At 41.4% G+C, this 23,733-nt stretch overlaps 1 protein-coding gene across 1 annotated transcript in view; it reads left to right on the top strand.

Moving 5' to 3' along the window:
- Nucleotides 1-23,733, top strand: part of LOC119737678 (neuroblastoma-amplified sequence-like) — a 44,683-nt gene that overhangs the window by 7,697 nt on the left and 13,253 nt on the right. Inside the window, exons 6-19 of the mRNA XM_038212192.1 lie at nt 481-614; nt 832-926; nt 4,452-4,508; nt 5,754-5,991; nt 6,814-6,882; nt 8,823-8,951; nt 10,355-10,415; nt 10,535-10,584; nt 10,739-10,882; nt 11,798-11,962; nt 13,378-13,433; nt 14,160-14,229; nt 16,397-16,522; nt 23,414-23,565. Of these exons, the coding sequence (XP_038068120.1) occupies nt 481-614; nt 832-926; nt 4,452-4,508; nt 5,754-5,991; nt 6,814-6,882; nt 8,823-8,951; nt 10,355-10,415; nt 10,535-10,584; nt 10,739-10,882; nt 11,798-11,962; nt 13,378-13,433; nt 14,160-14,229; nt 16,397-16,522; nt 23,414-23,565 (1,546 nt within the window). The remainder of the gene's footprint in view (nt 1-480; nt 615-831; nt 927-4,451; nt 4,509-5,753; nt 5,992-6,813; nt 6,883-8,822; nt 8,952-10,354; nt 10,416-10,534; nt 10,585-10,738; nt 10,883-11,797; nt 11,963-13,377; nt 13,434-14,159; nt 14,230-16,396; nt 16,523-23,413; nt 23,566-23,733) is intronic.

Below are 23,733 nucleotides of genomic sequence, written 5' to 3'. Positions count from 1 at the left end.
CGCTAAGGCCATTGTGGCTTTAACTAGTATTATTAGAAGGAGTGGCAAAAAAGCGAAGTGACTGGAACGGAGACCACACACACGCGTGGCAAAGCTAGAGCTTTTCCAACTTGTCATGAATTTCTTATTTTTTTCTTTATTACTTGATTTGTGCTATTAAGAGTAGCAAAATTCCAATCTTTAGCCTTATAGATGCACGCGTGGCTACTACCCGGATGCGTGACATGCCTAAATTAAGTCAGAAACGGCCTCGTGGCTTTGCCACTTGCAGTTTTTTTGAAAATGTTGGCACACCAGGTGCCACGATTTTTCAGGATGCTTTAGACTGTCATTCACTAACAGTCCAGTAAAGGTACTTCATAATGATTTGGTAGTTGTTTTTTGTTGTTGATGTTTGCAAATGTTGCATTCCCTTTAAGCATTTTGGCTCATTTTCACATTGGTGTCTTTTTCAACGATGATCTCGTCATTTTCGTGCAGTCCCTAAGGACCCATATCCCCAATGGAGACAGCTAGCCTGGAGTCCAGACTGCACCATGCTAGCCTGTTCTGACAGCAGTGGCAACGTACGTGTTGTGGATCTCATGGGCAGCGTCTTGTTCACTATAGACAAGGTAAGATTCTAGTTTTTGGAAATTTCATGAATTATAAGTCTGAATGATAAGTCTGATAAAACAGATTTGGTGTAAATTTAAAACCGTTCAGACTCGGTTTTAGCAGAAAAGCGCCTTGAGTACCTAATTGTTAGTAGATGCGTGCGCTATATAAGACTCCGGTATTATTATTATTTAATTTTTTAATACCATTAAAACAATTCCCCTGTCTCGCCAGACATCTTCCAAGCAGCAGCTTCCAGGAACCCTGCTAGACCTGAGCTGTGCTGTGGCGTCGCTCATCTTCACAGAGTACAAGAAAACAACCAAATGGTAATCCTAAATAGTTTCATTTAGAAGAACAACTTTGTCAGACATTAAAGGGACACTAGGTCCTGGAACAGCCCAATTGGGCTACAAAACGTACTTTGAACGAGATTATGTTAATCAGAAAGAACATTTAAAACTAGGATAGAAACATCCCCACAACTATCCTTTCAAAACTGGGCCTTTTTGTGTTATTCCTGTATTATGCGTGCGAGAACGAATTTCGGGGTCCACTTTTGCGACCCCATAAATTCGAGCCGTTTGGATGCTAGTTGTGATTTCATTCGTACGCGTAAAGTGTTTGCCTTTTGTGGATGTTGAAGAAACCACATTTTTTTGCATTGGTGATTGGTCACCGCTGTTCCCGAGACACACAACGTGTATATCGTACACTGTATGAGAACGACACGAAAAACGTATTCGTACTCCGTCGTGTCCGATGTAAACAATCAGGTTTTTTTCGTCTTTTCTCGGGAACGGTAAGACATTAGGTTGGTTTCCTTTCAACCACATGTTTGAAATAGGATAAGTAAACAATCCAAAACTTGAAATTTTTGGAGATTTCAGGACCTAGTGCCCCTTTAAAAAGAGGCAGAGTTTGTTGCTAGTGTTACTACTAGCCATCATCATCATACATGTCTATGAGGCGTTCTGGCAAAATGAGGCACAACTTGGCACAGGTCGAAATGAGGGTTTGTGGGTATTAGGCCCCCCCAAAAAAGTCTCCGGTTTCTGGTCAGCGCGCGCATCGCCGCAGCCATGCGCGTTGGCAAAATTTAAAAAAAAATTGTTCAATGTAAGATGATGTCTCAAAACCGCCAAACTCACTGGTTTGACTGGAATCCTGCTGCTGCACAATTTTAACGTGTTTTTAGATTGGGTTACGATCGAGTATGAGCTTTATGTGGCCTCTCTGGGCTCCCATATATTTTTCGCTAAATTTAGTCGGGCACCATTTGCAGACGGTGTTGTAATTTGTAATTGTGCATCTGGAAGCCAGACTGAGGGAGCGATGGTCGTGTATCTGGAACCTATAAACGCTTTTTAATAAGCGCAATATGTAAGGGAGCAGACTAATGACCAGCCTGGCGGGACATGCACGATGTCGATGTCGCTGTAAGGTCTGACGTTACCATTTTGTCTGACTTTTGTCTTGACTATCCAAATTTCCCAAAGAATGTTCGTGTCGGTCGAGATCGTAAGTGGGTGCAGAATTCTCAAGCCTTATGGTCTTACTGAGGTCACCTCAAGCTCCACTCTGAAGGATATTTTTGAGAGTTTTAAGGGGATCGAAGCGTCATCTGCAATATCAGCCGACATTGGAAGGAAAAAAAAGTAGGAGAAAAAAAAAGCTGCGTCGCCGCACCACTTTTGGGGCAAGCTCCATACCAAAAACCGGAGACATTTCTTTTTGGCCTTAGGAAATACGATACAGTTATCCTTGCAATTCTGTTTGTTGCACTTCAATCGGACAGTTTAAAGTTACGGCTGTTTAAAGTTTGCACTAACCGACATTTCAAAAAGTAAAATACTGAGAGAAAGGCCTTTAAAGTTTTGAGTTTTGTAGTCGTGCAATTGAAAGATGACAATTGGTTTTGCTTAAAAATACTTTTATTTTCAAGATTTTAATAAAAGATGTGTGGTAGACATATCGAAGGTTATAAATATCAACATATCAAAAAAAAAAAAAAATCACCCAATTCCATTTTTCTCCGCTACGCCCCGTGCCGTCTCATTTTGTCTCACAAATTTATAAATAATAAGGAGCACTTTAAGATGCACAGAATCTGAATATAAAAATATTCTAAGGCGCTGGTACCCGGAAATACGTCAGTATGTCTTAGAGCAAAATTGGTTAACCCTAACTCCCTAGGCATTTTTGCTATTAAAGATGCAACCTCAATCCTGCAAAATCCTCGAACCGCCTCCATGTAAAAATAGCATGCAGCCTCAATCCTCCAAAATCCTCCATTATTTCTTGAATGTGGTCCTTGGAGGGATGACCACTGCCTCAATCCTGCAAAATCCTCCGGCAATCACTGTCAATATGTTGAGGCTTGGCCAGTGACAACCTGGAGCAGTGCAGATGATTTCTAGTATAATCTAGGCCTCAATTTATGCACGGCTGAGCGTAAACAACACAAGGTGCGGCCCAAGACCTTGACACAGTGCATCCTCAAAAAAAAGCACCACATTTTTGCCATGTAGCCTCAATCCTGCAAAATCCTCCATTTTGCAAGGTTGGGGAAGGTTACAGTTATTAAAAGATGGGAGTTTTAAGATAAGATTGAAGGAGAGACAGTTCCTAAAGCCCTGTCCGCACTGGACTTTTTTTGGTCAAACTAACCGAGACTATGGGTACTTTTCCAATTTTAAGTCCAGTGCGGACAGCCTAGGACGTTTTCCTCTCGGTTACTTTTCCTGAGTCCAGCGGTTACTTTTACTGGCCAACTGCTGCCCAGGAAAACTTCCCACGCGCCCAGGAAAACTGACCTGGTCACTTTTCCCGAGACGATAAGTCCAGTGCGGACAGTGCGAGTCGGTAAAAGCGGCTCAGGAAAGCGTACATCCGGCTCGAGCGCCCTGTTATGCATACAGAGACCGCACGAACCTGCACGTGCAGTGGCCGAACATTTTGTAGAAACACGCTGCGGTGTATCATCAAGTCCGAGCGGTAAAATCTCGTTAAAATATATATTTCAACGGAAAAATACATACACAGAGAAGAGAGATCACGTTCTGAGAATTAATTTGCGGAAATTCTCTTTCTCCACCGATGTATGTTATTTTCTACGATCCAAATTCGTCCTGATACGCTACTGTAGTCATGCACGGAACATCATGGTCCGGTACCATACGTAGGCCATATATTAGTCACTGGTTCCTGGCCCACATCATAGCTTCGATTCTGTAAGCATGCGATGGGAACCAACGAATACTGATGGCACTGCTGCCGCATGGAACATCGTACAGCGGCATGGCTTCGACGATGTGCATCACAAATGCGTCAGAATTATAGGCCTTTTCGTCAAGATTTAGCGTGTCAAGATGAAATAATATCGTGTAAACGATTATGTTGTGCATGCAAATGGCGTGTGTAATATTACTGTGCGTATCGGCGGCTGAAAATGTGATCGGCAATTTGTTTTCTGTGTACAGTGAGTCATTATACTGACACTGTGACAGCTCGGTTACTTTTCCCACGCGGTCTGGGTAAATTTTCCCGTGTCGAAAGTCCAAGTGCGGACAGTGGTCACATTTGACCATTTCTCATTTTACCATCGTCTCGGTAAAACCTTCCAAAAAAAAAGTCCAGTGCGGACACGGCTTAAGTCACCTCAAGTCGTCCGGCAAGGAGTTCACGAGATGCGTGGAGCAGGGTCACCATAGGTTACACAAAGAACACAAATACCAAATTATTCCAATAAAAGTTTAAAGTTTAAATATAAGTTTAAAATATAAAGTTAAGGATACTTCACACCAGTTTTTAGACTTTGTCCACTAATATTCAGCTTTTTAAAATTTTTATAGGTCAGCTGAGTTGATTGTGATAACTTACCACGGCAGCCTCCATAGCTACTTAGTCAGGTAAGATAACGAGTACCGAAGATATTCTTCATACCCTTACTTCTCATGTTTTACAAGAAGTTTACCCACGGTCCATCTGCAATCTTTTCCAATGATTAATTTTAAAGGTAGGGTAGATCGTTTGTCATTTGTGCATTTGTTTTTTGAACAACAAAAGTGCTTCAAATCTAAATAAGGGTGCTTAACAACTAACCTGATGAACTTTTAGCTCAGTGAATGCTGTATATTCCGAGAAAACAATATTCTAGGATCTCGATTTCAATTCAAAAGTTTTCAAGTCATGTTTTGAATTGTGCATTAAATCAGTGTCCGGAGCACATTCTCATTCAGCTGATTGTAGCCACCCGATGTCACGCACTGAATTGACGAATAATAGAAACCGCGTGTGCTTGTGGGCGTCATGTCAACGCTTGCGCGCACCCATGCACGGATTTGCCGAATTACAAACCAACTACTAGTGGAAATTTCCAAAGATGCGTCACTTTTGGAAATGACCTTCTTTTATTGTTTTCTTCAAAATGACAGCATGCCAGAAAGAATAATTCCACAGGGAGTTTAGTGCCATTACTAACTTTCAACCAAGTATGCTTTTCAACAATAATTACGCTAGTTACTTTTTGGATAGCTGCAAATGATGGACTCCAGCTTTAAAGGGTACAGTCCATCATTTGCAGCTATCCAAAAAGTAACTGACGTAATTATTGTTGAAAAGCATACTTGGTTTAAAGATGGTAATGGCACAAAACTCCCTGTGAAATTATTCTTTCTGGCAAGCTGTCATTTTGAAGAAATCAATAAAATAAGAAGGCCTTTCCAACGATATGTCTAAGAAGCATCGTAGGAAATTTCCGTTAGTAGTTCGTTTTTTTTCAATTCGCGAAGCGTGCGCAAGCATTGACACAACGCACACGCGCCTGGTTGCTATAATTCGTCGGGTCAGTGCGCGACATGGCGTAGCTGCAATCGGCTCAGTGAGAACGTGTCTCGGATGCTGAATTCAGGCCCAATTTAAAACATGACTCAGCAACTTTTGATTTGAAATCGAGCTCCCCGAATAGTGTTTTCTCGGGATATACAGCATTTACTGAGCTGAAATTTCATCAGGTTAGTTGTTCAGCACCCTTCTTTAGATGTTGAGCACTTTTGTTGCTTCAAGCAAACATAATGCACAAATTGAAAAATGATGGACGATACTTTTAAAGCAATAATGTTTTTAAGTTAAACTTTATTTGTTTCCTTCCTCAGTCCAACAGATGGTTACATCCTAAACCACAGTTTCCAGTTTAGCAGCGAGCATCCGTTGGGCGTCAGTAGCGCTGTCTACCTGCCGACCCGCTCCTTGCTCCTGATTGGCTCCTGCTCGCAGGAGGAGGGGCAAGATGCGGTTACCATGGCAGCAAGACATGGCATCAGCGCGTGGAGGAGGCTGGATGAGGAACCGTACTACAAGCTGGTGACTGACTACTCGGATGAGATCAAGAAGGTGAGATTGTAAGAGATACGGAGCAGCCAACTGGTGCAGATTTTATGTAATTCACGAAAAATATGGATATTAATGTACAGATTTTATTTTTATCCCTCTGGCTTTCAAGCCAGACAGGGGGATATTGCGATCGCGTATTCCTTCTGTGTGTCCGTGTGTGTGTGTTCCAGTTCACTGTAAAGTTCAGTCATCAATCTCAACCAAACTTGAAGGGTGGTCTGTGGAGAGAAGGCTGACGTCCAAAAATCCTTTCCAATATGGATATTTAGGAGGTCTCTGGAGAGATACTAATGACATCTAATGAGGATCGCGTGTTCCATCTGTATGTCCGTGTGTCGGTGTGTCAGTGTGTGTGTGTTCCAGTTCACTGTAAGTTCAGTCATCAATCTCAACCAAACTTGAAAGGTGGTCTGTGGAGAGAAGGCCAATGTCAAAAAAATCCTTTCCAATATGGATATTTACGAGGTCTCTGGAGAGCTCAGCTCATTATAACTAATGACTCTAACATGTGGGCCTTTCCGCGCTAAAGGGGTACAAAAGTGTGACATGGGATTGGGAAATGAAGCAGGATAATAACATCAAGTTGTTTGTCCTATTTTACACTTGTACATTCCCAGCCCATTGCTGAGGATTGTGCTTTTAAAGAATTTAAAACTTTCTTGACAAGATATTTTATGCTCACAGTGCTACGTACGTAACATGGACAGAAAGTTTGCCAGGGGGATGGCGCAAGTTTTACTTGCAGTATTTCATATATATTGATTTTGTAAATCATATAAACTTCAGGCATGCGGTGTTTTTTTTCTGTTTTTTTTTTCTCAGTCTGGAAGTTCCCGTCGTCTGCTGAGGAAGATGACATCAATTTCAATATTCAACAGAACAGACAAAAAGGTATGCAAAGTCTTGGAAGCTAATGATTTAGTCAGTTTGTTCTGAGCCCACCTCACACATGTGCATTAGTTTGAATTTAAGCCTGCTTGATATGGGCTCGGAACTTCGTGGGTCCTGTTGCCAAAATTCCCAAGATTTCATTTGTGTCATCATGTTATTGCCCCTCTATTACATTGCCTGGCTTGACTAGCAGTGTGCATTTACGGGTAGTTAGCGAACTGGTACCCCATTGGAATAAATCCACGGTTACCCGGATACCCATATTAAAGGAACCCAACTCTAACATTCAAATCCTGGAAGTTGTCTGAAGGGCTTAATGGGCTCCCTGCGCCGACAAAGAGGGCGCCGTTTTACCTAGCAACGACGTCCCATGGACGGGACATCTCGCTGGTTGACGCGCACCGTTCCTTGTGCGTGACGCACACACACCAGAGGACTTGTGCTATGTACATGCAGTGGCCGCGCTTCGCTCCAAATAAATTACAGTCGGGCAAGATGGCATCGGTCGGTCACCCCCAACTGTACCTTCTTTGCCAGTGAGGGGGTACTTGTGAACGGAGCGGATAGGTTTACAGCGTAACTAAAATTTGGGGAATGTCATCTGTGTCACGTTAAAATGCACATAGACGTGAAATCTGTTTTGATTTTCAATGTAGCCTGGTTTATATTTTTCAAATGGCATTCTAAACCTTTCTTTTCCATTGTCTGAGAAGCCTACATAAAGCAGGATTGACTGGTTTTGACTGTGTTTGTCACTTTATACATCTATGCTTTGACTGTAGGTGACTGATAAGCCAGCTGTGCCTACCACTTGCCTGTTTTTGACTATTGACTGATTTGACTTGTCACAGTGCTTGCGTGAAATATGATCTGACTGTTATTGACTAGCCTGTGTAAAAGGCATGGCAGGGAAGAGGATTGATTTTTTGGCTGTCTGTGACTGTTCAGATAGCAAGAGGGTTAACCCTCCCATGGAAACGTACATTCTGTGCCAAGTTGTCCTTGCAGTCAAAATCAATCAAGTGACTGTTTTCAACCCTTAAGAGTTCCAATCCCACATAAAGCAGGATTGACTGGCTGGGACTGATTAAGTAACTTGATACAGCTATGCTTTGCCCCCAGGTGAGTGATAAAACAGCTGTGACCACAACTTGCCTGCTTTGTCTGTCGACCCAGTTTGACTAGTCACAGTGCTTGCTTGACATATGATCTGACTGCTGGTGACTAGCTTTTGTTAAAAGGAATGTACAGCATTTGCTTTTGCTGCAATTTTCATTCAAAAATTGAGTATTAGCCTGTTACAGCAAATATTGTTAAAATGACTTTTTTCATGTTTTGGGCTTGTAGATTCTGGAAAAACCAAGAAAACCAATCATGTTCTTGCAGTCTTGTTCCCTGACCCCACTTAAGATGAAACAGAGCAATTTATAGACTTTGGGGAATTGTAAGGTCAGAGAATCAGTCTAGCAGACTTGTACCCCTTCACATGTGTGTAATCAATTGCAAAGAAAATGCGGAATAACTAATTATGAAAATTCGGAGCAGTTTTTGAAACACCAGTTTTTTCCAACGCTGGTCGGCCGACCAGCGTTGGAAAAATACTTTTTTTCTTGAAAATTTCAGCACAACAGGAGCCATGATTTTACAGGATGCTTTAGACTGTCATTCCTTTTAGAACAGTCCAGTAAGGTATTTCTTGATAATTTGATAATTTCGTTGTGTGATGTTTGCAGATGTTGTATCTTCCCTTTAAAAGTTCAGCAGGGGAAGTGGAAGTGAATTTTGACTGTCTGTGACTGCTTAAATAGCAGGAGGGTTAAAGAAAGACAACGTCTCACCCACAGCGTGGGAAAAATGGACGTTAAATGGAAATGATGTTGACGACTAAATGATGTGCCACATGTAGATAATGACGTCCACATTTTGGTCTTCCCACTCAGGACGGTATCTACAAGATGTGCACGTCACCGGACGGTCAGCAATTGGTCACCGTTCAGCAATCGGGCGTGGTTGCACTGTGGGACATACCATCTCTCAAGAATAGGGGGAGCTGGTCTCCCGAAAATCAGGTGATCATGTCAGGTTTTAAAGATATAGTCCATCATTTGTAATTTGTGCATTTTGTTCATTTGAAACAACAAAAGTGTTCAAATCTAATGAAGGATACTGAACAACTAACCTGATGAAGTTTCAGCTAAGCTTCAGCTGTATATTCCGAGAAAAACAGCATTCTAGGATCTTGATTTCAAATCAAAAGTTGCTGAATCATGTTTGGAATTGTTATGAATTGCAGCTATACGCGATGTCGCGCACTGATCTGACGAATTATAGCAACTGCGCGCGCCTGTGCGTCATGCCAATGCTTGCGCGCGCTGCACCGAATAACAAAACGAACTACTAAGTTAAATTTTCCTATGGTTAAGACGCATCGTTGGGAAGGCCTTCTTTTGTTGATTACTTCAAAATGATAGCTTGCCAGAAAGATTAATTTCACAGGGAGTTTAGTCCACTTAACTATCTTTCAACCAACTATGTTTTTCAACAATAATACGCCAGTTACTTTTTCTGATGGCTGCAAATGATGGACTATAGCTTTAAATAAATGGTACTAACTCTCTGAAAGTGTGAGTTTGTCAATAAAAGAAAAGTAGAAATTTAACTCAACCGGACTGTATCAAATTTTTTCACACTTCTCCAAATTTGGATGTGAAAAAGGCCAAGGAAGGAAACAAACCAGTTTCTTGTCCCCGCTTGCTTCCTATGTCCTGCTGCGCCTGCCTCCTTTTTTCCCTCTTTTTTATTTTAAACTCATACAGTTAGAACATACTGGTATTTTGGATATATTGTCAATATTTGGCTTTTTTGCAAATAAAAAGCCTTTTCTTTTTTTTTTCATTTTTTCTTTCTTCCTTCTTCTTTTTGTCGCCTAAATCCCATAGACTTTGTACATGTTTTTTTCTCAGTGCCACTTTTGGCATTAATCTTTGTCATACATCATTCAAAGTATAAAGCATAGTCATAGTCCTTATAGCAGAGATGTACCCCGAAGTGTGACGTCATGATGACGTAATCCTGGGTCAAGTGATGTCATCACAAACATGCATATTTTGAAGTCCTATATCTACAGAACTGTAAGACCGATTGGGTTGTAACTCGGTATGTAGGTAGACCGGGATGTGTTATAGGTAAAAATTGAGGTGACATCATGATGACGTCATCTTGCAATTTAATAAGATTTTTTTGAATTTTTGGACCTTTAAGCCTTATCTCATGAACACAACATGCAAAATTCAAAATTCTTTTTGTATTATGTTTGTTAGGTAACAGGCATATGTACACAATTTTGAAAAATGTGTGATGTCATCATGAAGTCATCCAAAATGTGATCATCCAAAAACCCTTGTAAATGAATATCGAAGTGTTGCTGATATTCTAGTGATTAATTTTCAAGTTTCGTTGTTTTCCATTTTAGCCCGGTTATGATGAAAAGAATCCAAACATTCTGATTCCATCCAGGAAGAAACCAGCCGAAGGTAATCACTCACTTGGTCTTCCTTTATTCCTTGTCAGGCTCTCTGTTTGTTTGTCCGCCTGCTTGGCTCTCTGTCTGTGTCCATCAATAACAGTACGTATGGTGTTCTTGTATTCACAGGCCTTCCTTCCCCAAACTCTTTGATCGACATCAACTTTTGGTCACAAAAGGTAAAAACTTATCGATGACACAAAAGTTCTAGATTTTTCCTGAAAGATATCTGTAACATTTCGCATTGTAATTTTCCGAAGGTCCAAATTTACATACTGCAGCATTTTAATTGTCCCAATGTTAATATTTTTAGTCTTGTTCCTGTTTCACCAGGCTTTGATCCTGGCTAGGTATTCAGGCGCTGTGGCTGTGGCCTCCACCAGGCACCTGACTAATCTCCTGGGTGATTCCAGTGAATGGTTTGAGCCGGCACCAAGGGTCAACAGAGCCTCAGACAAAGGCTTCCTGTCGATTGAGGTACAAATCTATCACAAGTCAATCACAAGTCAATCACAAGACAATCACAAGTCAATCACAAGACAATCACAAGTCAATCACAAGTCAATCACGAGTCAATCACAAGTCAATCACATTTCAATAGCAAGTCAATCACATGTCAATCACATGTCAATCACAAGTCAATCACAAGTCAATCACAAATCAATCACAAGTCAATCACAAGTCAATCACAAGTCAATCACAAGTCAATCACATTTCAATAGCAAGTCAATCACATGTCAATCACAAGTCTATCACAAGCCAATCACAAGTCAATCACAAGTCCATCACAAGTCAACCACAAGTCAATCACAAGTCTATCACAAGTCAATCACAAGTCAATCACAAGTCAATCACAAGTCCATCACAAGTCTGTCACAAGTCAATCACAAGCCAATCACAAGCCAATCACAAGCCAACCGCAAGCCAATCACAAGCCAATCACAAGCCAATCACAAGTTAATCACATATCAATCACAAGCCAATCACAAGCCAATCACAAGTCAATCACATGTCAATCACAAATCATGCACAAGTCAATCACTAGTCAATCACAAGCCAATCACAAGCCAATCACAAGTCAATCACAAGTCAATCACAAGTCAATAACAAGCCAATCACAAGTCAATCACAAGTCAATCACAAGTCAATCACAAGCCAATCACAAGCCAATCACAAGTCACTCACAAATAAATAAACAAATAAAAACACCCGAAATCAAACAAACAAACAAACAAACAAACAAAACATCTTTGGGATCATATTCATTAAAAGCCGTGTCTTTAAAATTTAAGAGCCAAAATATTTCAATTAAATTGATTTTCCGTTATGGGTATGAATCCTCAGCAAACCACTGCAACCTTGTCATTTTTTTGCTCTTCAATTTTGACATAGTGTGAGAGTAAAACCTCAGCCTTGAAGCGTCGCCGCATTCCATCTGATCGCGACCATGACGACAGTAAGAACCAATCTCCTCAAGACGATGAAGATGACGACAGTGATGAGGACAGCGATGAGGATGCTACTATGCTCATGAGGAGCACTAAACTCATGAAACAGGTCCGTTCAAGAACTGCTTGGTCATTTTACTTAGTTGGTCTGAGATGTTATGGAGCTTGTATGCCCCGTCGTCTTTATTGAGAGTGTTCTCCACCCTACATCTGATCCATATGGCCTCCCTGAGCCATCCAGTTGCTTTGTCAGGTTCTATATCAATCATTATACAACATCTGAATAAATCCCCGCCATCTGATTGGTGGATAGTTGATCACATGTCATTGAATTATTCGTACCAACGCACGGCGAGCGCGTGGCGCGCAGCGCACAGTACAATGGAAGTTATATTGCATGGTGAATAAAACTTCCATTGCACGGTGTCACTGCTGCTGGTGGCGCGCTGTTTTAAATTCAGATAAATTGAATATGAATGTTCTGAACCTGTTGAACAGTTTGCATTAATATATAGATGAACTTGTGGAACTTTTAAACAGTTTTAACCTGAATAAATTGGCTATTAAAAGTCAACCATTCAGATGACAAGGATCTATTCAGGTGTTATATAAAACAAATAATGAATGTTCACGTTCGTGCAATGGAAAGAATAATTTGCACGTTCGTGCAATGGAAAGAATAATTTCTTCGCTTCGCCGCGTGGAATGGAACATTTCATCTGTCACCTCATGAAATTATTCTTACCATTGCACTCACAAACATTCATTATTTGTATACCATGGCATTGTCCCATTTTATGGTGTGGTTGGTAGCCGCAACCGTGGTCGGTAATTGCCGACTTATGATGCTCGGTAACGGAGGATGAGCGGGTGCAGGGTCAGTTTTAAAAAAAATTCGACCTCTTTTTTGTGTTCAAGTAGGCGAGTGCCGAAAGCACGGCCCGTTTCACCGATGTAGTTTTTGGGGCAACCAGAGCATGGGATTTCATAGATTACCTCTGCTTTTTGTTGAGGTTCCAACTTGTCCTTGGGATGAACCAGCAAAAGGGTGTTTAAATAACGTTTCACGTCCGCCTTCAGACCTCATCGCACACTGCGCCAATTGCTGGAAATCATGAGAAATACAGAAAAAAGTAAAACTGAGCCTATGGTCTCCGTGCGCCTACAAAAGGGAGCACGTTTTTACGGACAGGACACACAGCGTGTGCGTACTGTACTGTACTGGTTCGCGCGCAAAGTACGCACGACTTCCTGAACGCGCAAAAGCTATAGCCACCGCGTCTTCGCGTGAGCATCAGGCATACTTGGCGCGCGAATGCATTCGAATTCAACTTACGATGGTCTCCGAGACTAATCCCCGCCTCCAATAACTTTGAATACATTCGAAATACGCAGTGGATGGATTGGGAACCAGTCTAGGTAACCCCAACTCTCCTTTTCTGGCCGTTGATGGGGTATTTGTGCACAAAGTCCATAGCAAAAATGCTCCAAGACTAAAACATGAACATTCTTATGTCTCTTCAGGCGATGTATTTTGTCACAGAGAGTGAGAGATTTCAGCCACCAAGAAAACGCCCCAAGTAAGTCAAACTCCAAATCAGTTCAGAAATTTGCAAATCAGATCAATTTTTAATTTTACTAAATCCCGGAAAAAAAATTGCAATATACTTGAGTACTAGTTCTTCATTGTGTGTATAAATGTAATATACAGGGTGAGTAAAAAAAAGCAAAACCCAAATGTCGGGACTTCTGTTTTTACTGCATTTAGCACTTTCAAAATCTAGGATATAAAAGCCCAATTCATAAGCTTTTTTTCATACAAGAATCATTCAAATCACTCATGTACTTTTGGAGTTACGGAATATTAAACACAACCACCGTTTTAAAGTTCTGTCCACGGATCACAAAAAAAGGTTTGCGTTCTTTCAGCAAAGCGAAACAATTTACACACATCCCTATGTGATTTGTTTTCGTTTTGCTGAAAGAACACTAACCTTCTGTTGATCCGTGGACAGAACTATAAAACGGTGGTTATGTTTAAAATTCCGTAACTTCAAAAGTGCGTGAGTGATTTGAATGATTCTTGTACTAAAAGAAAGCTTATGAATTGGGCTTTGATACCCTAGATTTTGAAAGTGCTTCATGCAGAACTTCACTAAAACAATGGTCCCGACATTTGGGTTTCGTTTTTTTTTACTCACCCTGTAGTTCAAGACAAGTAGATGCTCTATACAATTAACTGCAAGACGCATTGCTAAACGCCAAAGAAAGGAAACAATCATTCAAGTTTGTTTTGCTGTCGACAGAGTTGTTAGTCGAACCTATCGTCTCGTGAGTCTCCAGAAGACGACACCAGAAGAGCTATATGCCAGAAGGGTGAGCTAACTATCAAATATATCCAAATGCTGTTAAAGGTAGGGTCCGTCATTTGCAGCTATCCAAAAAGTAACTGACAAAATTATTTTCGAAAAGCATACATGTACTTGGTTTAAAGATAGTAATGGGACTAAACTCCCTGTGAAATTATTTGTTCTGGCAAGCTGTCATTTTGAAGTAATCAACGAAAGAAGGCCTTTTAGGAAATTTAAATTAGTAGTTCGTTTTGTTATTCGGCGAGCATTGGCATTGGCACGACGCACTATAATTCGTCGGATCAGTGTGCGACATCGCGTAGCTGCAATCGGCTCAGTGAGAATGTGTCTCGGACACTGAATTCAGGCCCAATTCCAAACATGATTCAGCAACTTTTGATTTGAAATTGAGATCCTAGAATGCTGTTTTCTCAGAATATACAGCTGAAGCTGAGCTGAAACTTCATCAGGTTAGTTGTTCAGTACCCTTCTTTAGATTTTGAGCACTTTTGTTGCTTCAAATGAACAAAATGCACAAATTACAAATGGTGGACTATATCTTTAAAGATAGTAATGGGACTGAACTCCCTGTGAAATTATTCTCTCTGGCATGCTGTCATTTTGAAGAAAACAATAAAAGAAGGTCGTTTCCAAAGATGCCTCTAATGAATGACACATTTTTGGAATTTCCGTTTGTTTTAATTTGGCGAAGCCGTGAATAGGTGAGCACAAGTGTTGACACAACGCACAGTTGCTATTATTCGTCAGTTCAGCGCGTGACATCGCGTAGCTGCAATCAGCTGAATGAGAATATGTCCTGGATGCTGATTTTGGGCGCAATTCAAAATCTAACTCGGCAACTTCCTAATTGAAATCAAGATCCTAGAATATTGGTTTCTCAGAATATACGGCATTCACAGAGCTAAAACTTCATCAGGCGTGACATCGCCTAGCTGCAATCGGCTGAATGAGAACGTGTCCCGGATGCTGATTTCGGATGCATTTCAAAACATGACTCGGCAACTTTTGAATTGAAATCGAGATCCTAGAATATTGGTTTCTCAGAATATACGGCATTCACAGAACTAAAACTTCATCAGGCATGACATCGCGTAGCTGCAATCGGCTGAATGAGAACATGTCCCGGATGCTGATTTCAGATGCAATTCAAAACATGACTCAGCAACTTTTGAATTGAAATCAAGATCCTAGAATATTGTTTTCTCGGAATATACAGCATTCACAAATCTAAAACTTCATCAGAATAGTTGTCTTTAGATTTAAAGCTTCTTTGTTGCCTCAAACAAAACAATTGCACAAATGACAAATGATCTACTCTACCGTTAAGGTTTTATCTGACTCGTGAGGTAAAAGGCTCTTGAGCAGTTTCAAAGAATCTATGTGTTGTTTTTTTACACTCAGAAATACAAAATTATGCAACTATTGCTACTACAGTGGAACGTCGTTATACCGAACACTGCTATACTGAACATTCGGCTATACCCAACATCAGCCTTAGCTCCCAATTTTAGTGTACAAAACGTACCGAATATTGTTGTTGGAAATGTCAACAGAAGAGGGACAAATGGCTATTATTAAAAATTGTGTAATTACATAATTCAATAGTCGCACGTGTTTGAAGTCATCTTTCAGTAACTACCAGGGCATACTTGGTGAAGGTCTGCTACGGAATTGAAAATATTTAATGGGCAAGTTTGGCGACTCTGCGCGTGGTTTGTAAATGCAGCTACACATTAACAATGATCAAAAGAGGGCGCCAAAAATGTGTGAAAATCGCTTTACCAAACGATCGCTATTACAGACAATATCTGTGGATCCCACGATGTTTGTTATAGCGACGTTCCACTGTACTCTTATTAATCATTTCTGGTAATGAAACCAAGGATTCCTCAAAAGCTCCCTAAGCACTGTAGCTCGCAAGCCTGGAGAAACCTGTACAGAGGAGACAGTGAGAAGAAATTACAGTTTTAGAGGTGGGAGGAAAACCCCAGAAGAATATTCTGAGGAAAACCCACGGAATCAGGCAGGGACTGCAAACCCAATCCACATATTGGCCCAGGCGGGATTCGAACCCGGGTCACAGCGGTGGAAGGCGAGGAAAGAACCACTACGCCAACCTGACTCCCCAACCTTTGATAAGAAGTGACTTTTGTTTCTTGATTTATCGCCAGATTGAGAATGAGGAGTATGGTGAAGCTCTGGTCTTGGCGAGACGTTTCCATCTTGACGCTGATCTTGTTTATCAGAGACAGTGGAGAAAGGCTCGCGTCTCTATCGCAGCGATACAGGATTACTTGGTGAGTTATCTGTTTTGCGGACTTAAGTCTTTCGGGACACAATTTGCCTTCGTCATTGCATCATTTGCTACAGTCCTTGTAAGATTATTAACACTGAAGTAGACAAAAAGAAAACGTGTCATTGTTGTGTCAGTGTCATTTTTCACAATGAAAATGTGTCATTGTCATTGCGTCTGGTGATGTTTGAAGACACTTGTGACGACGATTCTTGAAATCTCATTTTTGGACGAGACAAGTTTAACGGTCATTGTGTTTAAATGGTGGTATTCTTTGAACGAATTGAGCAATTTCAGTACTACAGGGTGTTTTAAAAAAGGAAACCGAGCTTATTTTGTTGATTTCTCGGGTATGACTAATTATATAGGAAAATGGAACCACCATCTGTAACATAACCATGTCTTCTTTTTCTTGACACAATACGAACTCCATTTTACCGTCACGGATGACTGAGCACCAAGTGATGTAACTGACATGCCAGAAATGGCCTTGTACCACATGCACCATAAGACCAATTGACAGTTTTCAGCATGTTGAAAATAACAAAATCCAGAACGTACATTATCAAAGTCATTTATTCAATTGCTAAAACATATCAAGGTTTATCACTGTCCCCGTTAACCCCACTGTGCACAGTCTTTTAAGAAGACATGAACACGGGTATGGTGAAATTGAAATGGGGCCAGACTTGCATAACTGCGTGCCACCAAATGCCTGCACTGGGCAGTCAGAGTTTAGCCACAAAAATGCCACCTGGTGCAAGGCCATTTCTGGCATGTCGGTTTCACTTCGTGCTCAGTCATCCGTGGGGGATGGGGATCTCACTATCATAAGAAAGAAGACACGGTTATGTAACAGATGGTGGTTACCATTTTCCAAAATAATTAGCCATATCTGAGAAATCAACAAAATAAGCTCAGTTTCCTTTTTTTTTTGGAAACACCCTGTATTTTCATCTAAAAGTAGTTGATGAAATTGGCTTTCCAGTCATTATTATGTTTGGATCAACGTATTTAGGGAGGAGATCAAAAGGATTTTTCCCGTTCCGACGCGAGCGAACGGGAGGAACGGGCCTATTGTTCCTAATCCCCCCGGGCGCCCGCGTTCGCCTGGGCCCCGTTCCGATCGCGGGATCACGCCCGAAATTGCCTAACAATAGCACAATGAAATGGTCACGCTGAGTGCCCACAGCGCGGTAGTACAATAGAACTGTGTGGTGACGACCGTGGATAGTGGAACTGAACAAATAATATCCGAAGAATCATCGACCACACTGAAGTTGACAAGGAGACTTTGGAAATACGTGTAATGGTTGCGATAAAATAATGTTTGTTGCTTTTTCATCTCTTGCAGGCGATGTATAGTTGAAGATGGATAGCGAATTATTTTGTTAAAATGTTCAACAAATTGAGAAGACGTCTCGGGAAGTAGAGTTACACGTACACGTTTTATAATTGTGTGTATTAAAGGGAAATGTGCAACAATTTACTCCCCGAACGTTGCTGTTTAGCCGGGAAACAAAAAGCTTGGTGGTGTGTGAGATAATTGCTACAGTAATGTCGGTATTGGACAAAAATAGAAGGGGATAAAAATTATTGGGGAACAACCTTGACGGAACTTTTTTTGTTTTCCTTCTCACGATTATGTAGGCCTAGATTATTTTTCTTTTCTTTTTAAAACACATTTCGTAGATTGTAACTTTCATCAGAGGGGAACTTGCCAAAATGTGAAGTTATCAAAACTGAATGGGAAGGTAGCAACATTTGTCATGGTGTTAATAAGATTCATAACGGAATGGACATTTAAATAGGTTTGTGAAATGTGGGTTATTTATACCGGAGACGGATTAGGTGTGTAAATGGTCTGTGGGTGTATTTAGGTGTGATCACAGCAAACAACTTTGGCCCTGCCACGAACCACGATCTTCGGCGATTCAGGTACACTACAGTCCTGCAAAAGTCTCGGCAAGGTTTAATTCAGCGACTACTACACTAAATAGAATTTTGAAGACGGACACCATGGGAAAATAGGTAAGTAGCTGGGGAACTCTTACCAATATTGTAAAGGGCAAAACCTGCAAATTTCTATTTTAAAATTGAATTTCTAAAAACCAGCGAGATAGCGGTGGCCGGCACCAGGCCCAGCGTATAACTTGCATTCGTCAGGTTAGCCTCTTGCAGCGATCACTTGAAAAATCGTCGTCAACTTCCCAATAGTTTTGACAAAGGATTCCCTGAATGTCATTTCGAAAAATCATTGGGAGAGATTTCCTTTTTGTAATTTTTGAAAATGTTCTCATTCTCCGATGTCTGGAGCTAAGCGGCAGTCTGGCGTGCACGTGATGCGAGCCGAACAACGAAAGGCACGAAACTTACGTGCGACGGCCGTCCGCCGATCCGATGTGAAGTCTACACATGCGAAAGCACGTGGCCATGGGTGGAATGATATCGCATAACGAATTTTCTTATTGGCTAACGCGATGTTAACAAAGACTTGCTTTCAGCAACCTAAAAGCGTTTAGTTAAATACAAAATCGTTGGGACACTTTGCTTCCTTGATTCCCAACAATTTCTCCCAAAAATGTCATTGAAAATAGGTTTCCATGATGCATGGCGTCCCTAGGCTAAAAAGTGGTGTAGCTTGCGGTCAACCAATAGAATTGCTTGTTGGGTACCCCGTACAGACATTGCCGTGGGTGGGGATTCCCCTAGCACGCAATACCGCGCTGAGCTGTAAAAAGCTAGCTAGCGCAGAAAATGCATGACGCATGCACACGTATACGGCGGAACATGATCATGAGACACAAGGACCAGACGTAACTTAATTATAGGCCACGATGCTTTCTTTCGGTATTGAGATGCCACCAATATATCAATAAAAAACTGAAACATTACTAAAAAAAAAACCTGAAACTACCCTTAGGCCTACGCTCTTTTAAGAATGTGTTTTCTGGATGTTTCAGACTGAAATCCATCACTTTTAATATGTCACCTATTTGGGTCGGTCGGGTGATCCGAACCAAAGGTATTTTTTATTTGGTCCAAGGAATTATAAGGACGGCCAAATCATTGGTATCGATACGCGATATAATGGGGATGGGCATAATAAAAATAAACTGCGTAAACAAAAATGATCGAATAATTGCACAGGTCAATCAGTGTATTCCAGAATTTACACAATTGAGAATTGTGGACCTTATTTTGCGTATTTCTGTGCTTTATTTTCAGAGAGACTTGTAGATAGCTCAGACGATGATGATGATGACGTACCGCTGGCTGCTCTTAAGATGGCCTCCAACGTCTCCAGGCAGCCCCCAAACGAAGCCCTGGCCATCTCAGAACTCACCACCCAGCCCCTGGACCAAGCCCCAGCCGTCCCGGAACCCACCATCCAGCCCCTGGACGAAGTCTTAACCGTCCCGGAACCCACTACCCAGCCCCCGGACGAAGCCCAAGCTGTCATCCCGGACCCCACCACCCAGCCCCCGGACGTAGCCCTAGCCGTCCCGGAACCCACCACCCAGCCCCCGGACGAAGCCCCAGTCGTCACGGAGCCCACCACCCAGCCCCCGGACGTAGCCCTAGCCGTCCCGGAACCCACTACCCAGCCCCCGCACGAAGCCCCAGTCGTCACGGAGCCCACCACCCAGCCCCCGGACGTAGCCCTAGCCGTCCCGGAACCCACCACCCAGCCCCCGGACGAAGACCCAGCCGTCTCGGAACCCACCACCCTGCCCCCGGGCGAGACAGCAAACGACTCGTCACTGCTGCTCGATCTGTCATTCATGGGAGATCGTCAGTTGCAGCAAAGCATCATCACTCAGAATGCTTTGATTCTATCAAAGCTGCACGGCCTTACAAGGGTTGTGGAGGAGCTACGAGCGGAAGTCCAGGAGCTCAAGGAGGAGAAACGGGGATCTCGCCCGCTCAGCGGTCGAGAGCCGAACTATTGCCAACTCGAGGACGAACGGGTGCTGGTAGGGTCTAACGAACACTCGGTCGTTATGACCAAAAGCGAGTTTGACGACGTATTCGCGAAGGTGAACAATGCCAAGGACCTCATCATAAAACTGGTAGGGAGACTCATCCGGCCGGATGAGCTGGCACGCTCCAACTTCCACGGTGGAAATGTATTCAACGGGAAGACTTGGGTTCGGAAAGAGGCTCTCCGAAAACATCCCACCTTCAAGGCCATCTACGCACAGGCCAAACTCGACTTCCCGCGGGACTTTGATGAGGCCGGTCTCAACAAGATCAGAGACGGTCTGAATGGAAAGTGTAGGAAGGTTGCTGCTTCCTTACGCGTGTAGCGTATTTTGACAGTTAAGGTCAGCCCTGCGACAGCTAAATTTATGCTGGGCCACAATTACATATATTTTGAAATTTGTAACCTTATTTTTCTAACGTTGGTGAGATTTTATTTGTTCAATGTGTCGTAGCCCAAAACCATTTTCGGAGTGAATAATGATAAACCACCGTATTAAGAAGGCGCACATTAGTACATTTTGACGGCCGAAATATAGTTCTCTGCTAGTTTTATTTTCGTAGTATGATCATACCTTCACCATTATGTTATTTTGGTGACTTTTGTAAATTATTATTCTAACGTTGTTGGGAATTTTTTTGTTCGATGCGTCGTAACCCAAAACCATTTTAGGAGTGAATAATGAAAAGCCACCGTAATGAAAAAAAGGCGCACATTAGTACATTCTGAGGGCCGAAATATATCAATATAATAATAATTATCGCGTTTTCAAAATTTTTAACGATCACTATTGCTATTATCTGCTTTCAGTACACTTTTTTATACAACTCCATGAAAAGATCAGCCCTGCGCCAGCTAAATTTTTGTTGAGCCACATGTATTTTGAAATTTGTAAGCTTATTATTCTAACGTTGGTAATTTTTTTTCGTTCGATGTATCGTAACCCAAAACCATTTTCGGAGTGAATAATGATAAGCCACCGTATTAAGAAGGCGCACATTAGTACATTTTGACGGCCGAAATAGTTCTCTGCTAGTTTTATTTTCGTAGTATGATCATACCTTCACTATTATGTTATTTTGGTATGAGAACTTTTAGTGTAAATACATGTTCATAGTTCTCAGCTAGTTTAATTTTCTTTATATGATCTTATCTTAGCTATTTTGTTATTTTGGTAGAAAGTCGAGAGGGACATATATTTTTAAAAATAAATCACTCAATTTTCTCACATCACAACTCAATCACCTGATCTCATGATTTTTGTTTCAAACAAGCCGCCCATAAAAATAATTGATTTATAAACTGTTTCGACCCATCATTTCAAGTGGAACAAGTTTACAGTTGGGCCCAACAGTACAATTATCAATTTCCCAACATAGAAGTTTATATTTCACGTCCGTTTACATTGACCATTCTACGAAAGCCCATTAGCGCCACTGCAAGTATATATGTTGCAGATTATGTAATTCGTTATTACGGATTATTAATTCGTTATTACGGATTATTAATTCGTTATTACGGATTATTTAATTCGTTATTACGGATTATTAATTCGTTATTACGGATTACTAATTCGTTATTACGGATTATTAATTCGTTATTACGGATTATTTAATTCGTTATTACGGATTATTAATTCGTTATTACGGATTATTTAATTCGTTATTACGGATTATTAATTCGTTATAACGGATTACTAATTCGTTATTACGGATTATTAATTCGTTATTACGGATTATTTAATTCGTTATTACGGATTATTAATTCGTTATTACGGATTATTTAATTCGTTATTAAGTCTGATGTTGTCACACGTGGAGAGCACGTGACCAGGGGCCTATGTATATATTTTATCTTTGCATACGTTTGCTTTACACCAGCACCACTCCTGTGCTGTACTAAGTTGCCGAGTAATGACTCAAAACGTATGAGTAATTCGTAATAACGAATTAATAATCCGTAATAACGAATTAAATAATCCGTAATAACGAATTAATAATCCGTAATAACGAATTAAATAATCCGTAATAACGAATTAATAATCCGTAATAACGAATTAAATAATCCGTTATAACGAATTAGTAATTTGAATAACGAATTAAATAATCCGTAATAACGAATTAATAATCCGTTATAACGTATTAGTAATCTGTAATAACGAATTAATAATCCGTAATAACGAATTAAATAATCCGCAACATATATACTTGCAGTGGCGCTAATGGGCTTTCGTACCATTCATTATTGGGCCATCTAAAATATTCTTCCGACGTAGATCCGCCGTGAAGAATTGCTGTCTCACCGTCCGACTCCCACTTACCTGTATTCTGTTCATGCGTTTACATCACCGTTTTTCACATACCTCTGCCGTTGCTGGCGGCCGTGCGCGCGGGAGAACGGGACATTAACATAACAAAGGACGCACACAATGAGACTTTTAATGAGCTCGGGTTCTTCGCTGGGCGCCTGGTAAGCCGGGCGTTCTGCCCCGGGAGAACGGGCCTATTGTTGGGTTGAGTTAATCCCCGTTCAGAACGGGAGGAACGCGGGCGCTCGCGTCGGAACGGGACTAATCCTTTTGATCTCCTCCCTTAAAGATGAAATATAATAAGCCTTTTCGGAGTTCCAACTGCGCGCATTCGTAACCTGTGACAACGCGCATTGTTTGTCTCAAATGCCCTTTGACAGTACCCACAATGCACAAACAGCCTTTTTGTAAAGTCAGTGGCGCGATGTTGTCAAAGGCCATTTGAGACAAATAATGCGCATTGTCACAGGTTACGAATGCGCAGTTGGAACTCCGAAAAGGCTTATTTGTGGGGTTTGGGTTCGGCTTTTATTTTACTCACCCTGTATTTGCATGATTGCACGTGTTCTTTTTCATCTATAAATGGATCTATCTCGTCGCAGAGTAAGATCACCAAGCGTGCCTGGGTCCTCCACGAGTGTCTGGAGAGAGTCCCTGATGACATTGACGCAGCGAGAGAGCTCCTTCAGTACGGACTCCGAGGCACTGATCTGGAAGCGCTGGTTGCCATCGGAAAGGGGGAAGATCACGGAAGGTACGTCAAAATTCTGATCACAAGTCTGGTCGTATTATTATGTATTGAATTTATGCATATACAGGGTGAGTTAAAACAGAAATGTTCCTTTGGATACGTTCTTGTCTCCCATAAGAACGGGACAAGTAATGAGTTTTTTCTCTTCAACCAACAACTGATCTGAGTATT

Source organism: Patiria miniata, unplaced genomic scaffold, assembly GCF_015706575.1.
Source record: "Patiria miniata isolate m_02_andy unplaced genomic scaffold, ASM1570657v1 HiC_scaffold_10, whole genome shotgun sequence".
NCBI lineage: Eukaryota > Metazoa > Echinodermata > Asteroidea > Valvatida > Asterinidae > Patiria > Patiria miniata.
The sequence above is the reverse complement of the archived record's forward strand: the minus strand, read 5'-3'. Positions and strand labels throughout refer to the sequence as shown.